The 21688-nt window shown below is 41.7% G+C and overlaps 1 protein-coding gene across 5 annotated transcripts; it reads left to right on the top strand.

Moving 5' to 3' along the window:
- Window positions 1-14261: 14261 nt before the first annotated feature.
- LOC101916380 (probable G-protein coupled receptor 141) lies at window positions 14262-20254 on the top strand. 5 transcript variants are annotated; one of them, XM_055806659.1, is made up of 5 exons: window positions 14262-14806; window positions 15261-15356; window positions 15702-15796; window positions 16727-16832; window positions 18314-20254. In XM_055806659.1, exon 5 carries the CDS (start codon window positions 18338-18340, stop codon window positions 19202-19204), a length of 867 nt encoding a protein of 288 aa, XP_055662634.1. In that variant the 5' UTR covers window positions 14262-14806; window positions 15261-15356; window positions 15702-15796; window positions 16727-16832; window positions 18314-18337; the 3' UTR covers window positions 19205-20254. The 5 variants fall into 5 exon arrangements, with proteins under 5 accessions (XP_055662634.1, XP_055662635.1, XP_005242331.1 ...); XM_055806660.1 differs by lacking the exons at window positions 15702-15796; window positions 16727-16832 and having other exon boundaries at window positions 14262-14557; window positions 14710-14806; XM_005242274.3 differs by lacking the exon at window positions 15702-15796.
- The last annotated feature ends 1434 nt before the right edge of the window (window positions 20255-21688 follow it).

The following is a 21688-nucleotide window of genomic DNA, read 5'->3' as shown; positions in this document are numbered from 1 at the left end:
TGCTCTCTCCCACCCTACTGGGCACCCTCCCTGCTCGCTTCCCCCAGGAGGGCTGAGGAGGGCTGAGGAGGGCTGAGGAGGGCTGAGGAGGGCTGAGGAGGGCTGGAGGTGCTGCCAGGTGATGCCACAGAAGGAGAAGAGTCTGAATAACTCCTGAAGAAGAAAGGGTGGACAAGGCCAAAGCAGCATCCAGAATGTAGCCAGGTGGCTCTGTGATGGGGGATGGCAGGGGCAGTGATGAGAAGTGGGAATACCCAGTTACCATCACCTGCTTGGTCAGAGGCACCATGGGCTTAAAGGAGACCCTGATTTTTCCAACTGGATCACAAAGGATAGTTCTGGATTAGAAAACAACCATGTGAGAACATTAAAAGCTGTATTACAGCAGGACATGGAAGGGATAGGAGAACATGGACGATGCGACAGGGGATGAGGATAGGAGAGCAGAGTATCAGCATGTTTCCACAACACAGTGGCAAGACAGCATAGACTATGTCGCTGGCTTTCATCTCATGTTGCTTATTGAATGCTTAAAGTTGCCAGAAAGTCACTGACAGGAGCAAACTTGCCCTCTGTCAGTATGTTCCCACTCCCCCACCACTTTACCATAGGGCTGGGGTTCTTCTGCTGAATGGCTTTCAGCTGCATCAGTTCTCTCCCTGCCTCAGCAGGCAGTCACTGAAACAGAGTCAACGTAAGGATAAATACAGCAAGACTGCTTTTTGCAGCAGTGCTCATTTGGGGTATTTATCAGACTGTAATACTACTTGTCTAATTCCCTTTAGGATCCAGATCTTTTATTTCCGGGCAGTTTTTCACAGATCCACATCACCTGACATTTCCATGTGTTCCCAAGGACCAGGGTGCCTTAGACTAGATGTGCTGGTAGGGGAAGAAGGGACCTCCACAGATGCAGGCTAGGAGAGGTGTTTCGGGCATTGATGCTCTTGCCAGGGATGGGGAGAGAAAAGATGAGTGTGGCAACTCCCAAAGGTGGCAGAGGCAGCAGTGCCTGAATGGAAACCTCTGCAGAGTTGCAGGACTGGACATTTCTGACCAATAAAGTCACTCGTTTCTGCTGTTCTCGGAGAAATAGGAGTTTGTGTGCACTTTCCCTGTTAGTAAACCCTGTGGCTAGGACTTGATTGGAAACAAGGGCTGGTTTCAAAAGTCAAGGGGTCATTAATAAAACATCAGGTTGACCTCCCAGACAGAAACCTCAAAAAATCAAACTAACCTTTCTGGTACTCAGTGAGGTAACTTTCCCCACTTGCAAACAGATGCTTAATAAGCCAGATTTAAACTCAAAAGATAAATACCAATAAAGATAATATACAGTATTCATTCCCTGAAGCATTAAGTAATATGTAGTCCTTTTTCCTCTGGCGAGGCAGCAGACAAGCTGGTTGGCTGCTTTCACCTTCAACCGGTAACACTTCCCTCCCTCCCAGTAACACCTCCAGTTGAAGACTGCCTGGCTGGTTTTGCTCCTTCACTGTAGCAGCTGTGCCCTCAGTGAATTGTGTGCCACCCATGGGTGGCTGGGGCTCCCCTGATTCTGAGGTCTTGCTAATGGACATGGTGCAAGTCTCACAGCTGGGAAGGGTAACACACAACCAGCTCGAGGCTCAGCTATCAAATCCACAGGTGACTCCATCCATGGCAAGGTCACAGTCAGGAGGGGCCACATGCCCAATGCCAACAAAAGAGGCAAAACAGATGCTGCACAGAAATTTAGTAGTATCTCCAAATGTTTCATCTGAACCTGGGAAGCAAGACCCTGACTTGTGCTTGGCAGGGGGTGCATGCTAAGGGAAGGACACCTGTGAAAGAGCTCTCAGCTTCTCATCTGTTTTAGAGGTCTACAGCACAGAGAAACACACCACCTGCCTATGGCTGAGGGGGGAGGCATATACTGGTGGTGGCACCATAATCTCTAACAGAAACATGTAAAAATTGCAGATAGGACTTTGTCTTCCCAATGCTTTTCCTCAGCAGATGCAAGGCTTCACAGCAGGAGTTGTTGATGAGCACATCAACAGATGCTAGACTCCACTAGTCAGGTGCTACAAAAGCGTGGGAGAAAAGAAGTAAGAAAGGGCAGCAAAGACAGTATCTGCACTGGTGGAAAATCCTGTGGCAGAGAACTTGGAATCATATCCTTGGAGAGGAGAGCCTCACCAGTCGGGAAGCTGCATGCAAAGAAACGTGCATGCATGCAAACTCCACATATATGGAGGCAGACCACAGCTCCCATCCTCTGCTACAGAAGGAGCAGCTGAATCAGGATCTGCTCAAGACACAAAATGTGTCCATACACTAGAAACAGCATCACAAAGTTTCACATCATGAAAAGCAGTTTGTAAGTTAAATTCAGCTTGCAAGAATAAAACTGTGTCTACAGTAAACCGGCCTTCAGAAGTTTAAACCCAAACAGCAGAAAATCAGTGTATATTATGATGATACTGTGAAAGTGGCTATTCTAGAACAAAAAATATTAATAATTGGAAATTTGAGTTCTTTCATGAAATGACTGTATCAGTCACATAACTATACTGGGTTTAGGCATTTCAGAAACCAACGTTCGTTTTATTACAACACTGGACGGCATTCTCTACTTGGTCTTCACCTGAAATACCTAACCGTTTTGAGCATTTCACAAAATGTGAACTATTGCCACTGTTGTTCCAGGGGTGAATGTCAGGTGTTTCAAATATTAATCCAATGGCACAAAAAATAAAAAACAGCTGCAAATTTTACAAAGTAAAGTTGATCTCACAAGAGTCTTTATTTTAGAAAATATAGTATATAGTTCACTCTATGATATAATGTGTAGTTTTGAGTACTTTGGGAAATAAAAGGAAATAAAACAGTTATTTCTGTTGTCTTTCAAGCTAATAAGTTTAAAAAGCTAGAGATTAGCTGTTTTGCATAATACCTGCCTACTATTTTATGACATTTTGCAAAATAAATGGAAGTCATTTTGAGAAATGGCTGAAGATTTTAGTAATTTTACAAAATGACTGGTTTCACAATATGACTGTAGCATATGTCAGAAATTGATGCAAGGGCAGCTGTATGTAACAGGAGGGAGCTGAATCAGATTTCTCTACTTGCTGAGTAATTGATTTCCTGAAGCTGCCTCAGGACTTTGAATTTAAATGTAAAGAACTATACAAAAGGAATAAGAAATGCTCCAAGTACATGATCCCAAAAGCAGAGTATTGTGCAGCTGTTGCTGAAATAAAGATGACAAAACAGAATCCCAAGTCAAGACATAAATACTACCTGCTTACGCAGTAAGTATGGAGAACCTACTCTTTCTGGGTTTTTAACTCTAAGTGTATACATCAGTGCTTTCCCCATTTAGATACACAGCTTTACTGCTAATAAACTCGTTATTTCCCTCATTTCAGATACAAAATTCTACAATGTAGAGACACTGAGAGGCTGATTAAGAGGAGGCAGACAAAAGAGGAATCTCCCACATATTACATGAGCATTGAGGACACATGTGGTACCATCAAAAAAGCATATATGGCTACTGGCCACGGTGGCCACAACTGTCATGAAACACTTGTTGTCTCAGTATGCAAACATCACCAGAAATGCTGTTAAGCACTTCAAATCCTTCTGTGTAGTGTGCCAAGAAAAGAGAAGGCACCACTTGGAATGGTTTTCTGGGTGGTCTGTTCTGAACAAGGAGCACTTAGCACAGGGGCAAGTTGACTTTATCAATATACAGTCCATGTGTCTAGGCAGCCTCAAGTGCATAATGGTGTACCAGGGCTGCATCACCAAGTTTTGAGTTCTTCAGCCACTTACATCAAATAAAGCAGCTGAGGTAGCTCTACAGCTTGACATCTTTCTCAGTTTAGGAGCCCCTGTTGTATCACAGGGTCATGACGGAACAGAATTCATTACCCAATTCACGCCAGATCTGAAGTATTTCTGGCCTCAGCTCAGCCTGGTGCATGGAAAACCAGGGCACTCCCAAAGCCAAGAACTAGCAGAGCATCCAGACAGTGATATTAAGGAGATGGTCGTGAAGTGGATGGCAGACAATAATTTGTGGGACTGGTCTATGGGAATATGCTTTGTGTAGGTTGCTAAGAATTCAGCTCACCACTCGGGAATAAACCGCACCATATTCAGCTCTGTTTGGAGCAGATCCCAGGTGTGGGTTCACCTCAACCACTTCCATTGGGTATCATCAACCGTGTGATGACTGAGGAGGACCTGGTCTCCATGCTAACCACCCCTGCGGCATCAGCTCTCCCCACAGCCTGTAAAGCTCCAGAGGGCCCCACCAGTATTGCCACTAAAGCTGAAGCTGCAACAGAACCTGCACCTGGGTCTCCATCAGGTGAAATTCACCCATAACCTCAGAAACTTCCACCTACACAGACCATACAGACCCATAGCCTTTTGCCACCAGAGTCCATAGCCAGTGGACAACAACTAACTTTCCCAAACTCCAAAGCTGACCTCTGTTTTCATCAACAGGATGAAGGAGCATGGACAGACCAGGCTGACCAGGTAGAACAAAGTGGGTTGACATCTGAGAGGGGAAGGCATGGCCAAGTCAACAACCAACTGACAGCAGTGGGGACAATGTGACTGTCCCCAAGACAGATCAGCAAACAAGTTGACTGAAAAGTTACAGGGTAAAATGGAAGTGTCAACAGCCCTTGTCACCATTGTCTCAATCATGAAAATAATTGTGAGCTCAGTGGGGAAAAATGCTGTTTTATGTCTTCTACTCAATCTTATATTTTGAGCTTATATTGCTTTTAATGAATTTACATGTGCAAATTAACGTTTCAAGTTATTTTTCCAACATTAAGTTAAAAAGTAAGAAATAATAGTTCATTAATTTACCAGTCTGCTTGTCTGGAGGAGAGGAAGGGGTGAGGGAAAGAAGATACTGTTTTCTTTGGTGGAAACTGAACCACCTTAGCCTACCAGCACAAAGTCCTGCTTCTTCCTTGTCAATGATTACTGTTCCATGATAATATATAATCTTGATATTGTTTATGTCACCCTGCCATACTGAAGAAATTAGAAATTGATATACTTTGGCTTGGTATTGACTTTAATATATATGTCTTTCACTGCATGCATTTAATTTCATTAGGGAGCAGAGTTAATTAGCGTAGCTGTTTCTCATTACTAGTGTAACCCATATATATGCACAGTCTCATTAGCTCTGCTGTTATCTCCGTATGCGATCTTGTAATAAATAAAGAGGCAATTTACTGAAGCCTGCCCTGATATTCAAGAATAGGCTCCTTTCAGGGCTGCTAAGTGTGTATTCCACACTTCCATACATTTTACTTTGTCTCAACAATAATCAACCTGTAAACTCAATCACAAATAAAAGAACAAAAAATAATCACCCATGAAACTGAAGTTCTCATTCTGTCCACCACTGACAGCAGACTGCAAACACAAGCTGATGCTCTTTCACTGAGCAGTATCAATGCTCAGACGATTAGGCAATTCGAAAGGCTGAGCCTTCTCGGGTGTGTAAGGAGAGATGGAGCTCTTTGTAATGCAGCAGTGGGGTGTGGAAGATAAACAAGGCTGGTAAACACCACCAGCAAACTTTTCACCCCAGTGAATGTGAAATACAGGAAGCAGCAAAATTACAAGAACAGATGAAAAACATGACAAGTAAAATTAGACAACAGGCAGTTATGTCACGGCGAAATAACTAAAGCCAAGCTATGAGACAAAAATGAAACTGCAAGAAAAACCTCAGCTGTTCCTTGGTTAAACACCCCAAACTGGTCACTCGTGGGCATATTTAACCATACAACCAAATGAAAAAAGTGGTAATGGGGGCACATGGAAAAATACAGCATGTGAAATACATCACCATAACAACACCTTTTACAAAAGTGTGTAGGAGTGTGAAATCACTGCAGTTACTGGTGAAGTGAAAATGAGAAAAATAATAATTATGTTGGACCAAAGTGGTTTCACGTCACCCTCAATATCAGGGGGCATTTTTGCTATAACAGGAAAAAACTGAGCTGATAAAATAATAGCAAGGACAAAATCTTGTTCTGGAGGTCAGAATGTGTGTAGGAGCAAATGGCAATTTAGATTTGTGTTATTAAATGTTCCACATGAGTAATTGCTGCAAGTTGGTTACTATATTTAGTAACCAGATTTAGTAACTTGAACCTCCACAAAGCTCTGAATCTGAGGTAAAGATGTGGAAAGCAGGCTCACCTCTGTTGTATTAAGATGAGTTAAAAATCACAGAATCATAGGAAAAAATGGGTTGTAAGAGATCTCCCGAGGTCATCTAGTTGTAATCCCTGCTCAAAGTTAGATGAGGCTGCCCTGCAGTATGTGGTGTTGTGTTTTAAAAATCTTTAAGGATGGAGAATCCAAACACCTCCGCTGGGCTTCTCATCCACAGCCACACCTTTCTCAAATTATTTATTACCTTGTAAGATTCCTGCTGGCTCATTCCCTCAGTCTGCTGAGGTCCCTCTGAACGGCAGCCCTGACCCCCACACATCACTGCTCCCTCCCGTTTGGTGTTACCCACAAAGCTGTCCTCAGTTACGCAGCTCATGGCGAGGATGTTGAAGGGCATTCAGATCCAGGACTGAGGAGTTTTGCCTCTGTCTGACTGCCACTTACTCCTGCCTTGTTCTCTTCGGGACACTTTCAAATCTGTTTGCCTCTCACACCTGAGGTCCTCACTCACCTGATACGCTCCATCTTCCAGTGACCAAAGTCTTTACAACTCACCCACTCTGCCCCGCTTTCCTCTACAAACAGAAAGAGGGATTTTTGCTACTAGAGACAGAATTTTTTGGAAAATATTAAGTAAGTACAGTCATTACTTAAGTATGGTCCATTCAGATGAAAACTGCACCCTGGAAATATTTTTTTCTGGATTAATCCATATTCTAGAAAAGCTTTCTGAATATACTCTTTTTTTTCTCTCCCCCCGCCAAACAAAAGCTTTCATCTTGAAAAGATTCATATTTAGTTATATTTTCAGAATATTTCAACTGTTTGCTTCAAAATTGTGTTTTTCCTTTCTGTACTGGGTCTGGCTGGGATGGAGTTGATTTTCTCCATAGCAGCCCGTATGGTGCTGTGGTTTAGATTAGTGACCAGAACAGAGTTGATAACACAGCAGTGTTTTAGCTGTTGCTGAGCCATCCTTGCATAGTGCGGAGGCTTTTTCTGGTTTTCCAGTCTGTCCCTCTAGCCAGTGGATTGGGGGGGACAAGAGGTGGAGAAGGGATGCAGCTGAAACAGACCTGAACCGACCAGAAGGATATTTCATAGCAGGTAGCGTCACCCTTAGCAGTAAAGCTGGGGAGGAGTTTTTTCTAAGTAGCCATTGCTCGGAGACTGATTTGGCATCCAGCTACTGGTGGTGAGTGATGATTGCTTTTGCATTACTTAATTATCCCCCCTCACCCTCTTGCTTTCACTTATTAACCTGTCTTTATCTTGACCCCTGAGTTTTCTTCTGTCTTTTGCCTTTCCAGTTCTCTCTCTCATCCCTCTGGGGGAACTGATGGAGTGATTGGGTGGGGGCTTAGCCAAGGGCAACCCACCATACTTCAAAACCTAAGCTACATTTTTAAAGGAGTTAAAAGGCTGTAGAATTCCTTAAACTGGTGGTTTGGATTGCACCAAAGAGCTTTAGTTTAGAAAATAAAGTCGGATTTTGGTACAAACTTATTTTTATGCACATTTTTAAATTTGAACACGAAAGCAAGAAATCCCCAAGGCTCAGGCAGGAAAAACCGGTGTTATTTATTCATTTTTTAATCAGGAGGATTTTCAAGTGTCAGGAGGATCTAACAAGCAACTTTTAAATCAGTTAATTTTTAGCTTCTTGTAGTAAACAACTGGTTGATGCTGGCTAACAATGGTTTGACACTCATGCCTAAAACCATGCTTAGTGAAAAAGAAGAAAGAGAATTACTTGTCTCTTTCACTGTCTTCCTTTGAACTGAGGACATAATGCCTGGATTTATTTTTGACAGTTTACATCTTCTGATGCAAAGGTACAAAATTTCAAATTTTTGAACATAACTTTGAATTTTTAGATGAATTAAGCCTTCAGCCTTCCGGATAAGTATGTTTTTAAAGATGCTTATTTCTACTATAATTATTTCTGCTATATTGTACATTGAAAATGTACAATTAAAACACATAAATCTATGTAACTTTGAAACTTGTAAGTAAACTACCTCCCTGATTCTCGTCTGCACTTTAGATCAGATTATTAATCATATTAAAGGCAACTTTTTCTCTAAGTTTTAAATAAAACAAATCTCCAAAGAGCTCAGGATATACTTAGCAGAAAAGCAGGACCTCTTGAAAAGAAAAACTTCCCCTGAGCTTATTTCTCGTAGTGAGTAAATAGCTGCTGGAGGGATGGATGTTAACTGTGGTTGGAGTAAGTAAATCAGTGTGGTACCTGGATCGGGGAAAATCTCCTCATGCAGCTGTGTGCTGCTGCAGTTATCCTGCAAGCAAAACACTCTGGGCAGCAAGTCTGTAGTGGGAGTCAGTGATAACCCTGGGGAAACAGCCGCCTGCCCTGCCATCCTTGGAAGGCAGCTGTAGGATGCCAAAGCCAGTACCACCCAGAAGGCTTTTATATGAACAGAGAATGGACCTCCAAATGAGAAAGAAATAGTAGACAAGGCAGAGAAATGCCTGTGCTGGATTTTTGGCTTCTATTTATCTCAAAGGTATACAGAAAACATATGTAAAAGCACTGTGATTTATAAAACCCGAGCTGGTTTGAGGTAGTCTGATGATCTCCTGTGAAATGCAATCACTTTTTTTTCCTCACAGGTATTTAAAATGGGAGCTGGGCAAGGACTTCAGGCCATTTCAACTATTTCACAGTCCATATGACTGCATTTCCCTCCAGAAAGGTCTGTAACCTCTGAGGTCCTATATGAACAGCCGGCTGACAACGCTGTCGCTGTGCAATAGGAGATTAGGCAGGCAGGTCTGCAAGGGCCCTAGTAGCCCACCAGCTATGATTAAAGAAACATCAGCTTCTCCTTTTAATTCTTTCCAGAATGTATATTTACCCTGTGGATGAAGGGCCATACGAGCACTAGCACAGCTGCCTTTTCAGGCTTGCAGCAGCCCAGTCCAGCGTGGGCGCTGCCAAATCCTGCCTTCCACCACATGTGGGCATGGAAGAGGCAGCGTTCTCCTTTCTTTCACTGAGCAACGGCAACTTACTTTTCCTAGCCCTGACATTCAACTTCATTTTTATTTACCTTTTCCTTTTTAAAATTGTCGAGTGTTTCTCAGCTATTTTACCTAAATCTAAGATCTTTTAAATCCACCTTTTCTAAGCCTTGTTCCTAAGGCTGAGCAGTCTCCTCAATCTCTAAACACCTTGGGGGTTTAATTCCTCCTGTTGGGCTCAAGAGCTACGGTGCTTCCCACAGTCTGTCCTCTTCATCCATGGGCCTCCGTCTTTCCCCCGACCTTTGGGAAAGAAGTGCATCACTAGCAAGTGTTATATTTGTGCTGGATTGCATGGATTTAAGGCTGTTCCTGGACTGGGAGATGTTCCTCTACTGAATTTTTGGATGAAGAGCAGTAGGTTCTTAATCTCTGCTCCACCATATTTGCTCAGAGAGTTTCAAGCCAGAAGCAGAGACGGGAGAGACTTGTCAGAGCTCAGATATACCAGCCATCCAGTAACGCTTGCACCTCCTGGGAAGTGGAGAAAAAGCACCAGAAAGATTGCTGCCTGTATCCCCAAAGGGAGGTAACTGCTAAATCCTAAACACCCCTTTCTGCTTTTAAAGGTAGCCCTCTCCTAGCTCTCTGAAGCCAAGACTGATTGCCCACAGTGGAACAATATTAGGAATGGAGGGATTTAGTCATTGCTCCTGACACCCTCTCTCCATGCCTCTCTTCAGTTGGCAACTGATGCATTAAAATACCCAAGTTTCTAGCTTGCAAAATGTTGTACTTGTTTGAGTTTCAGTGATTCAAAAATGATTAGAGGTTGAGTACAAGATTTTATAAAGTAACCTTGCATTGCATGTACAGAAATAATTTCCTTCCTGTGTCTTCCGCATTAACAAAGGCTTCTCCCATTCTTTTCTGCTAAGAACGGCTGGTGGTTGAAAGAAAAGCAATTAAGTTAATCACTTCATTTCAGATGTTCCCCTCCATCCCATTCTCTTGTTCTACAATCTGTTTTCGTTACAATGGAAAGATAAGTCCAACAGGACTTTGCTAAACAGTCCATTTGGAACCTATCACATATTTCATTTTCAGAGTTAGCTTAAAGTATGTTAATTAGCTGCACGGCCCATCTATGCTTTAGGGTAGAAATGTTCTTACAATTACAGTAATTGCTCAGATCCTTCAACTGAGAAAACAAAGAAACGGTGAAAGCTATTGAATGAATTGATGTAGACAGTTTGATGGTACTTACAATCATGATCATTTTAATATGAGAACATTTTGATTGGTTGTACGTATTCTCTTTGCCATGGTTGAGAGTATGGGGTATAAACAGACATACGGCATGGCACTCATTTTATTTCATTTCTGAAAACACAATCTATAATGGAAGCACAGAGATTTCCCAATTAGCAAAAAGGCAGCAGAAATGGCATTGTTATGTCCTCTCCCAAATGCTGAATGTGGCTGAATTATTTAGTGATATTTACAATATATATAACGTCAAAGATATTCTCCACTTTTAAAGATATTATTCAATTTAGTGATCAAAAAGCCTTTCTGAGTTGCTTTGGGACATGCTTTCAAGTAATGGCTCTTCACGCTTTAGCAAATAGCAAACCTGGGTAAGATCTAAATAAGAAGAGCGGCTGGTTTATTGACTTGTATGTCTTTCCTCTTAAAGGCCATCTTTTGTTTGCTGTAAAGAAATGCCCTTCTGCAAGGAAGCGGTGGTCACTACTTATTGTTAGCATAGCACTAGAAGGAGCAGAAGTGCTGGCCTGGGTACAAGTCAGAGCAGCTGGGGTGATCATTGCTGGCATTGAAGAGATCTGTGACCTCTTCCTGAAAAGAGGGAGAACTGTGGGCTTTGGACCCAAAAGAAACCCGAGACCTAGGGAGAGATCCCAGGAGAGATGCTAATTTTTTGGCAATTAGCAGTTGTCTTTAAACCATTGAGTTTCCAGATCTGATGATGCCAGTGATATTTGTGATTAGAATATAAAATGGCAGCTCTGCCCTGAGAAAAGTGTGGGTCTGTTGGGACTTCTGGGCTTACCGTGGGTGATGCACTGGCCAGCACACAGGTTCATTCCTGGTCACTACTGACATCTCTGAAGAAGTCAACAGAACCTTTTCCAAGGCAGGGCAGTGAGGAGGTATACTTTATATACATGAGCATCTCTCTTTAAATCCCTTCGGATTATTCTTGTCTGCACAACACTTTGCTTCCTAAGCCACTTCTATCATTGAGCATTGCAGAATTGCTTTTTATTCTGTTGTATTTTCTCCTGCAAATGGTGGCCACGCTGTGGACAAGGTACTCTGACAGGGGGTCAGTGTCTGTAAATACAGAACTTAGTCCATTGCACAAACGGCCTCAGCTTTGGAGTTCCCTTTGCTTGTGGATTTGCCCCACTGCAGGTGTTCCAAACCTTAGCCCTGTCTTTTTTTCCAGGGACTTGAAGGAAGTGGCTTCTGTGGTGGCATCCACTAGCTGAAATGTACAGATTTCAAACTCACCCTTGCTTCTCTAAGTGCCTTTGGAAATCCCACAGGAAATGAAATTGGAAGAGTCTGGTAGCCTGCAGCATAGATTTTGTATTCAAATCTCTAGTGTTATAAACCAAAAAAATCGTCTAGTTTCACAACCAGTTCCGTTTCCACCACTGAGAAAAGTATGAAATGCTACCACTATATATTGGAGATGCTCTAGGTCTTCTGTTTCATATTGATACTTAATTTCTTTTATATTTCAGAATTCACGCTGCTGATGTTGACTCCCACGCCCAGTAAGGATAAATGCTAAGCCACTTTTTCTGATTTGCTCATGGGTTTAGGTTCTAAAGAGCTCATATCTAGTGCTTCAAGTTCTCAATAGTTCAAAATCCTCTTTTGTCATTGTTTTTCTAGTAGATACGCTTTTTAGGATGTGTATTTTGATGAAACTGGGTGACAGGCCTCTAAACACCAGAATCATTGAATTATAAACTAATCTCCTGACAAATGCAAACACTTTTTATTTTCAGAGTCCTAGTCCTTGTCTTCTAGTGCTCTCTCTGCGACTCCATCCATAACACGAGGGCTTGCCTTTCTTCCAGAAAAACAGGACATTTTCCTCAGTCAAGGTAAGGCTCATTTTTGTGGGAGATGGTCACAAAGACACAGTTGCAAGATATCTGGGAGTTTAAGACCAAGGGGAATTTGGAAAATCAACCGAAACCCAGAAAATAACGCCCAAAACAACCTCTCCACCCCACCCTGAAAGCACCACCTCTGTGTTTTGGGCACTCTCCATGCCATCTGAAACTCACTGAAAATTCCTGTTGATGCAATGAGGATCTCTGCTTTCCTGCATAAATTAATGTGTTTATGTGTTTTCTTTCTAATTGCTTTTTAGTTTAACAAACATTAAGCCTTGCCAACTCTGTGTCAAGCAAACATTTTTTGCAGTGATTTGAATCACTGCAGAGGCTTGTTGATTCTGCAGGTTAGTCAGGAAAGACAGCTTCGGGCTCCGTGGTTGTGACTGTATTTATCAAGCAGGAGAACATGAGAAACAGGCTAAAGTAGCTTCATTTGGGTCCATCCCTAGAAACACAGACTTCTGGAAAAGACTGTGGGACTGAAAATGAAAAGGGATTAAGTTTGACAAGGAGGATGGGTGGCAGTGTGTTCAAGAAGAAAGGAAAGCATTTGGGACCAGCAAAAGATTAAGCTATCAGTGCCAGATGCTTGGCTCACATGTGGTTCTTTGCAGCTGTTCCCAAGTGCTTTAAAGCCACCATTATAAATTTTCTGGAATAACCTAAAGCAGCAACAACTGTAATTGCCTCTACAGGTGTTGGAGGGCAACTAGACCAAATAGTAGGATATAACTACTTCATAAATCTTCTAACTTACTACTAAACTGGTATGTACCTACACAGGAAAATAATGGCAAGTTCCTGAACTTGTAATAATAAATCTCATGTCCCTGCATCAAACCCAAGAAATAACAGTTTTGTTTCAAAAGACAAGCCATAGCCTGCCTGTGATATACTCCTCCAAATTCCACCACAGAAACCCATGATACAGTACTTCTACTTATGTAAAGCATAATGTCTACTTTTGAGGCATAATAAATAAGTATGCCTGAGGCAACTATATATTATTATTTCTAACAGACAGAGAAGCCAGATACGTTCTTCCATCCCAACGAACAAGGCCTAAGAAACCTCTCAGCAAATCTGTAGCCAAATAAGTAAATTAGTCCAAGAATCTCAAATCTCCTGCTAAGTTTGTTGACCACTTACAGGCTAAAGTTATTAAATTCTTCATGCTGCATTGGTGGGTGGGATTGGCAAGTTAAGGGATTATCCTGCAAGTTCACTAACCATGGAGTATGATTTGCTCACTTTTCAGAACCTGTGACTCACATCTAATGGAGTGGGAGAGAGGCAGCAAGAGCTGTGATTGCATCTGCAGTCACAGAAAAAGCAGTATGTTAAAACATAGCACAGGTCTTCCCTGTTTTACTGTTGTTTATGACTGGCCTGGACATAGCTTAGTTCTTGTAAGTAACTAGCAACAGTGGGTCTAATATTAATAAATAATTGAAATTATCAGCAATTATGACCCTAGGTTGGAAGTGGCTCAAACTGAAATCCTACCCAGTCACATGAAGTAGCACAGTTTTATGTACTTTTTCTCTTTTTTTGGTTGTTGTTTTGGTTTTTTGTGGGTTTTCTCCTTTTCTTGTCCTTTTTGATTATTTTTTTGTCTCCTGGGATTTCCTGCATCAGCCCTTTCCTTGGTGCTGTGCCATGGGCAGGCAGGATCCAGCCTCACTGTGCCATCCCGTTGCTCCTAAATAAAAAGAAGCTCTTGAGTTCAGAAGTGAATCCTTGATTGCTATTATGCTGGCAAGTAAACATAACATTTTCTTATGAAATGACACTGAAAGCAGAAGAAATTATGTAGAAATGAAATTAAATCAAGAACTTAGAGTTTTACTGTGAGTCTAGCCCCTGCTTAAAGGTGCTCCACTACACCCATGCATGGACACAGTCAGTGACACTTCCACAAGACTCATCCTGTCTCTGAATATCCAACAGGACTTGTTTCTCTTCTTTCAACTATTGCTTCTTCTGTTTGATTTTCTCTTCTTAATAATCTAAATGTTCACGTTTTTTCTTTGTCTTCGCTTTCCCTCAGTGTTGAACCAGACCTGCCCCATTCTTTCCTTCCTTAAAGTCTATCTGTGACGTTAGTTCTCACGTGGATCTCTGATGTCTACCTATACATTTCTGTTTCAACCTTTATTTGCACCACTGGTCAAAGCAAACTATGTGCTGATGAAGTAAGAAGCAAAAGCAAGATCTTGAAAAGTCATTTGAACAAGCTGATATGACTCAATTTCCTTCTATATTCAAATGAAAAACTAACCTAAAGTGTAAGACCTGGATTACAGGGTTGAGTTGAGTGATTTCTTTTTTTTCTTTTTTGTAACAGAAGAACGTGAAGATGAAAAGTTTACATGCTGAACAGCTTCAATGTACAACCTCTAAGGAACATTTTGAGGAGAAGACTTTGTTGACAACACTCAGAGGTATGAAATATCAATTGAGAAGTTCGGTTTCTGACTCCCAGGAGTTGTGGTGTCAGTCAACAGTGGTCTCCCCAAGGTGACCAGAATTACCTATGCAACACCTTTGCAGGGTTTTTTTTGCATCACTTTACATCCAAAGAGCTCATATTGGACTCAAACCAGGTAGAAGAGTGCAGAAAATTCACCTTATAGCCTGATTCAGCTCTTTCTGGGGTGCTGGCTGTCACATAGCAACCACTTCAGGAATGCAATTTCTTCATGTCTCTTCTGCATAATTACTTGGTCGCTCAAGCTTTGCAGATCACTTCAGGTCTTGTGGACATAGCACAGGGCTGCAGGCTTTTCTCTGCTTTGCCCAGAAGCTGTGGATGTAGTTTCACAATCACTCCAACCCATCGAAACCATCCGTGTCTGACACTCAGGCTGTTCCCTACCTTCTTCTGCATTTCTGCAGAACCAGCTGATCATTCCACCATCCAAACGCCATTGCTACCATGTCAGGCAGCAGCCTGTCCTTATGTGGGATTAAGTGATGCTGGAACCATATCTGGTGAGTACCCTTACCCACATAGCTGTCTTCCTTCAGTGCTCTGTTTGTGGAAGCAATTGCACATTTCTCTTACCCCAAGCCCATGAGTCTAAGCAGTCTCCAAAATGGGCATCTCTCCTGTTCTGAATCCCGGTCTAGTTGAGTTGGTAATAGCTCCCTCAAAGCTTTCAGAGTTTATCCTGAGAATGCCTCGCAGACTGCTGTCTCCGCATTCTTGCCTACCCTCACAACCCTTTCTGCTTCTTTCCCTGATGAAGCGTCCTTGGTTTTTTGAGTCTTTGTATTTATTTACTTCTAATAGTTCTCTTTCACATCTTGTTCTTCCTAATAACTGTGCTTAATAAGAAAGAAGCCTCTTGGAGGGATCCATCCTCACATGCACAGCAGGGGATGATCACAGGATGGCAGCAACAGTGTTAGTTCAGCCCTGCTGGAACATGGTATTTATGTTACTGCTCACAAAACCTTGCGTTGTCCTTTCATGTTTGAGTACTGATGACTCTGGGGGTGGTTTAAAATGCTAATTGAAAAATAAGCTGGCTAACACTTTCCTGTTTAATTTCTAGTCAAGAAACTGTTTTTTAATATCTGCAAGAGCCTGGACTCAATGCTTTCCTCTTTTTGGTGAGCTACCTTGTGCTAACGATATGGTTTAGGATCAGCATTCATGCCTGTGGTTCAGGCACCATCTTCAACCACCACCGGCCTCTGCATGTCTTTTTTTAACAGCAGGAACTCTTAAGTCACTTTTTATATATGCCTGAAGCTTATTTTACTTAAAATATTTTAACAGCGAGCAGTCTCCTCTGAATTCTTGAAGATCCAATAGCATGTTAGAGTGGAATCTTTTGTTAACTCTGCTGAAGGCTTTGTCACTCTGGAACATTTAGCTTAGTTATTAAACATAGAATCATAGAATCATTCAGGCTGGAAATGACCTTTAAGATCAAGTCCAACCATTAAGGGGAAAAGTGTTTTTATAATGAAAAATCCTCTGCTTAGCTGAAGATCTCTTTATTTGATCAGTGGCACTTTTTACTTGCTTAGTAGCAAACCCTGGTAACTTCTAGTAGTTGTACAGCTCAGGGAATCACTGCTCATCGGAGCTTTGAGGCTGCCCAAAGTGTGGGCAGAAGTAGTCCAGTAGTCCTGGTGGGTGAGTCCATCCTACAGTCTGAGGTCCGAGCACAGCAATGGTCTCTGACAGCTCAGCAGCTTTTCAGCAGTTTTCTCTGCATGAACAAAATCATATAAGTTGTTGAACGTATGTGATTGCTATCACAGTGGGGGGGAAAAAAAAAAAAAAAAAAAAGACTTGTGCCTTCCTGTATGTGGGCTGAGAAAACTTTCAACCATTCTTGGTCAAACAGTAACACCAAAGGCTCCTTTTTTCTTGCTGGTTATATGTGCCATAGGCTATGGATGGGTGAAATGGCAAAGAAGAAGGAGGGAGTTACAAAACCAGGAGATTATAAGGTAAAATTTTAGTATTTTATTTCTATAAACAGTGAAAAACATAATCTATTTCAGAGTAATATAAAATGTTGGCATCTAGGCTGTAATTATGCTGTTTATAACAACAAAAAAGATTGTACCTTCTTAAAGCCAGTTTGAAATATTAACAGTTTACATTGGAAAATGAATTTCTGTCAAGAGCAGAAAGTCATCTTCTGAAAACTTGTAAAACTTTTCTTATAGCAAAGTGTCTGAGAAAGCAAATTTATCATGCCTGTCTCAGGAATATTGGGTGGTGGATATGTGCTTTTAGCCATTTAAATGCTTCTAAGATCATGCATTTTAAAAGGGAGTGAACAGAAAGGTTTACATCAGTCTTGGAAACAACACTCCAATGGCTTTCTAAAGATGCTTTTCCTGATCTTCTTCCTTTCCTTATAAGGAATAAATAGATAAATTAAAAATTACTTCATAAGTAAGTTTTCCTGAAAATGTTTCACAATTGCAGCCTATCATTTTACAGATGAGTGCAAGTAAATTAAGAATTGCTGATTAAAACTAGTTTATTGATTTCAAATTCCAAAGGAATCAGAGAGAGAAGGCGCTGCTTTTTTAAGTGACCATTTTCCAGCTTTTAATTTGGTTTTTTTTTGAAACTTTTTGCAAGATAAGGACAAATTTCATTAGCAAAGTATGCAAGTACCCCGCATGCTGTTCCCATTTATTTGTTCAGAATTATATACAGAAGTATACTTCTATGCAAGCCCAAACAACAGAACAGTCCATATTTTGCCTTAAGTCTAAATGAGAATGCAGCTGTGTTGCTATGTTCAACAAGTGCCAATAGGATTACATCTTTCAGAAGATTGTTCTTAAAAGAATTTTTAGCTTTTCCTCACTTTTGATAGTAGAGTAGCTCAGGTGAAAAAGACTTGGAGCTGAAGCAAGAAGCAATGGAATTTTCATAATTTTATTTTCAGTGTGCTCTATGCATCTTGAAACTGAAACTGTTGCTGCCTTACGGGTGTCCTAGATCCATCCAGCAAGACGCTAAAAAGAGGGCTCAGGTGTCTTCATAAAGTATTCTCAAATTATAAGTACAACCTCTTCACATTTCAGTATTATTCCCACCTCCAATTTTAGCTTTATGAGTGCAGATTGAACTTGTATAATTGATAAACAGAGTCTTGGCTATTTTAAAATGGCTGAATCTCGAGGCAAATAATAATGATAAAAATTCCTAGAATGCAGCTTAGTAAATTAAAAATTCATTCATAATTAATAAAAAATATGAAATATAAAGAACACTGAGAGGGAAGAGTTATTGTTGTCATATACAGCATGACAGTAGCTATAATGTTGTATACTACATGGGACAACATCATTTCCAACACAATTCAGTAAAATGTCCCTTCATGCATCTGTGACATTCCACAGTTAACAATAAAGGAAGCAACAAAGAAAATGTGTCTATTTTGACAATTCCCATTTTTCACTTTCAGTAAGCTTTGAAAGAGAAGCTTAAGATGATTCCGAACAGCAGCATAACCCAGCAGATCTACTCCTCCAATGAGACGCTGCCAGACACCTCAGAGAGGCTCCGCACCATTCTCATAGCCCTGTACCTCATCAACCTGGCCGGCGGCACCCTTGGGGTCATCATGATGTCCCATCAGTTGTTTCAAAGACGATCGCAATCTGTGATGACCATTATCATCATCAGCCTTCTGGTGCTGCATACCTTGATGCTACTCAGCATCCCCTTCCGCCTCAGCTATTACATTTTACAGGAATGGAAATTTGGGAGGTTCACCTGTAAGCTAGCAAGCGCCATCATCTACCTCCACATGTACACCACCTTCATGTTTTACGTGGCTATCATCATAATACGCCTCCTCCGCCTGGAGTTTAGGAAGTGCTACACCACCACCTGGGTGGGTGCTGTCTGGCTGGTGGGAGCACTGGTGGTCACACCGGTTCTTCTCTCCCACTATGGCACCTCTAAGACGTACAACCCCTCCGAATGCTTTCAGTTCCACAAGGAGATACAAGAGGTGCCCATGGTGATCACAAACTACTGCTTGGTTGGGATTTTGGTGGCAGTTTGTGCTGTGCTTACTGTCATCCAGTTGTCTGTCATCTGTAGACTGGCTGTGAAATACTGGCCTGACATCAACTCCCATGTGGAATTCAGGGCTCAGGCAAAGAGTTTCTTCTTCATCCTGGTAACATTAGTGTGTTTTATGCCTCATCACGTGTTCAGAGTATATTACATCCAAAACTGCCACCTGGACAAAGACCATAAACTCCTTCCATACAACGAAATTTTTTTAGCTTTAACAGCAATGTGCTGCTTGGATATGTTGTGCTTCATAGCAGGAATAGCCCACTGAACTTGCAGCCACCAGGAAATCCAGCTGCAGGGTGTCAGTACCAGCTTTTAGCAGAAATAAAACTGTGTCAGGACCTTGCTGAGCCGGGGAGACTGCTGAGCCTTCAGCATGGCTGTGTGTGTCTGTAGCATAGTTTGGCTTGTGCAGACCAGTAAGATCTATCTTTCAGAAGCTACTGGGTTTTATTTTCTCCCTTGAAGGCAGACACTTGGCTCTTACTCTGGTCTTTGACCTAAGAGTCATGCCCTGAAGCTTTAACAAGACTTTCCTCAGCTGTCCGTCTCTAACAATTACAGCACGAGCATCCGTTCCTTTCTATTTTTCCCTCAAAGTATCTCAGTAACAACAACCCACTGTGTCCAATAAGTTGTCCACTCTGAAGGTTTAATGAATTCTTCTGGAAGTTGTGATACTGAGGGGAAGAGAGAGAAGAAAGAAATTCTCTTACAGGATGTTTGTACTAGTGATTTTAGATAGCAAGGACATAGACTCTGTTCAAATAAAAAGTATTCAAGGCATGAAACAGGGTATGAATGAAATACTGTAGTAACATATTCCAGAAGAATCCTTTTCTTTGCTTATACAAATATTAAATTAAATTATATGAAAAAACTTATCAGTCTCACAAGGTCACCTTCGCTTCATTTCAAAACCACAAGCAGCTCACTGAATTGTGGTAATCACATGTATAGAGCAAGTGAGAGCGGAACGGGCCACAGCTTTCAAAACTTCTGCCTTGTGTCACTCTCCTGTCAGGGCTGGATCTGTGGCTGTTATCCCTTAGGTCAATTCTAGCCAAAGAAATACAAGTTAATGTGGTCCTATAACTGGATCTGGAATTCAGATCAAGGGGTCTGTTCCTTTACTGGTGGATCAGCTGCTCTCTAGGAGAGGGAGATATTTTATCAGCCTTCAAAAAAACCTTTGATGTCTGGTCACTTTCAGTTGCTTGTTGATTTATTATCAGATACCATATTTTTTCCATTTGCCCATCTAACGAAGTAAAATTAGAATAAATTTAACTGAACTGTGTTTAATCAGTTCAACATATGCTCATGTGTGTATACAAACTTGTGCTGGAGTATATATTTTCTCCATTAGACAGATGATATTCTTTGGGTACCACATCCGTTCTGGGAATCTCTGTTTTATCTTTGTTACATAATAATCTGTTTCCATGATTGCATTCTGCCTGTTCTTCTCAGTGCAGAAGGTCTTACAACCCTTCTGTTGAAGGCCCCACTGTCATTTGCTGCATCCCAACAGCTTGAGGCCAGATTTCTCCCACCCCAGACTCCCAGGAGTCACACGAGGGCACGCTTCCGCCTTCATAGACCTATATTCATAGGCCATAATTTTTAGCCTGACAATCTTTGCTACAGAAGTGCTATGATCCCTGGATTCAAACAGGTCAAAACTTGATTTGGGAGGGTTGAAAAGTTACACCTATCAAGTAATGCTAGTGATGCCTAGAACTGGTGGCATTACTTTGAACAAAAAAGCTCACATCTACTTTGTCAATCCTGAATAAACGTTTTTACCTTTACATTTACATAAAAGAACTTTGTTGAAAACTCCTGATGGTTCCAGGATCCTTTCAGCCTCTTTTAAAAACTGAGAGGTGTCCAGAGTACCAGTAGCAAGTCCTGAAGTCTTCTGAAAATCCTGCCCTTGCAGCTTCCTCGAATGTCACCAGGTCCACTCCTCTTCATTACATGATGTCTGCTCAGCCCATGATCTTGAAAGATGGCAGCTAGAGGTACAATGCAATACAACAGAGGTGAAATGCAAAGGGACAGATGCTAAAATGGGTGAATTATTCCCAAACCAGAAGCTTTTCAAATCCTTCTCCAGGCAGGATGCAGCTCTGGTACTTCAGGAGACACTTGCACCTCTGCCACCTGGAAGAACTGGGGTAAGTTGGATCTACCAAAGCCTTGAGAAAAACTGGCAGAGTTGTTGGTGGGGTAATAAGTACATTGTTTTTCCCTTCTGGTTGCTAAACTCCTGTGGCTAAATAAAAAATCTGTTAGTTGAACAAGTGTCCTGTTTCGCTGCCTATTCTCACTGACCAACGTTTCTATTATGACTTACCTGGTAAAAATCAGTCATCTGGTGTTTCTTGTGATTCTGCTGATAATCTAGTGGTCCAGCATAATGGTGTGCAAGTCTGGGAGAGGAAAAGGGAAATTACATGCATGTCCTCAGCTGTGGTAACAAAGCATGCCTTGGTGGCCTTCCCTTGGCTTTTGCTCGACATTTTTTATGTGTGCCTGGCTGTGTACCTTGCTGAAATAACCCTGACCCACTGACTTGCTGGCATGATGCTGAAGCTGTGTTGCTCTTCATAGTTGTCTGGTACCCGCTGACTGTTGGCTGTCACTGGACCTGCTGTGCTTGCCTTGCTTGGGTACCACGGGATTGCACGCCGCACTGGGTTGGGTTGGAGTGAACTTTCTTTGTAGCAGCCCAGACAGTGCTGTG

Source organism: Falco peregrinus, chromosome 5 (genome assembly GCF_023634155.1).
Source record: "Falco peregrinus isolate bFalPer1 chromosome 5, bFalPer1.pri, whole genome shotgun sequence".
NCBI classification, from domain to species: domain Eukaryota; kingdom Metazoa; phylum Chordata; class Aves; order Falconiformes; family Falconidae; genus Falco; species Falco peregrinus.
This window is presented reverse-complemented; position numbering and strand designations above follow the sequence as displayed.

What these genes read in the sequence shown, in the direction of transcription:
- LOC101916380 (XM_055806660.1), top strand. Translation starts at nt 18,338, where the DNA reads ATGATTCCGAACAGCAGCATAACCCAGCAGATCTACTCCTCCAATGAG.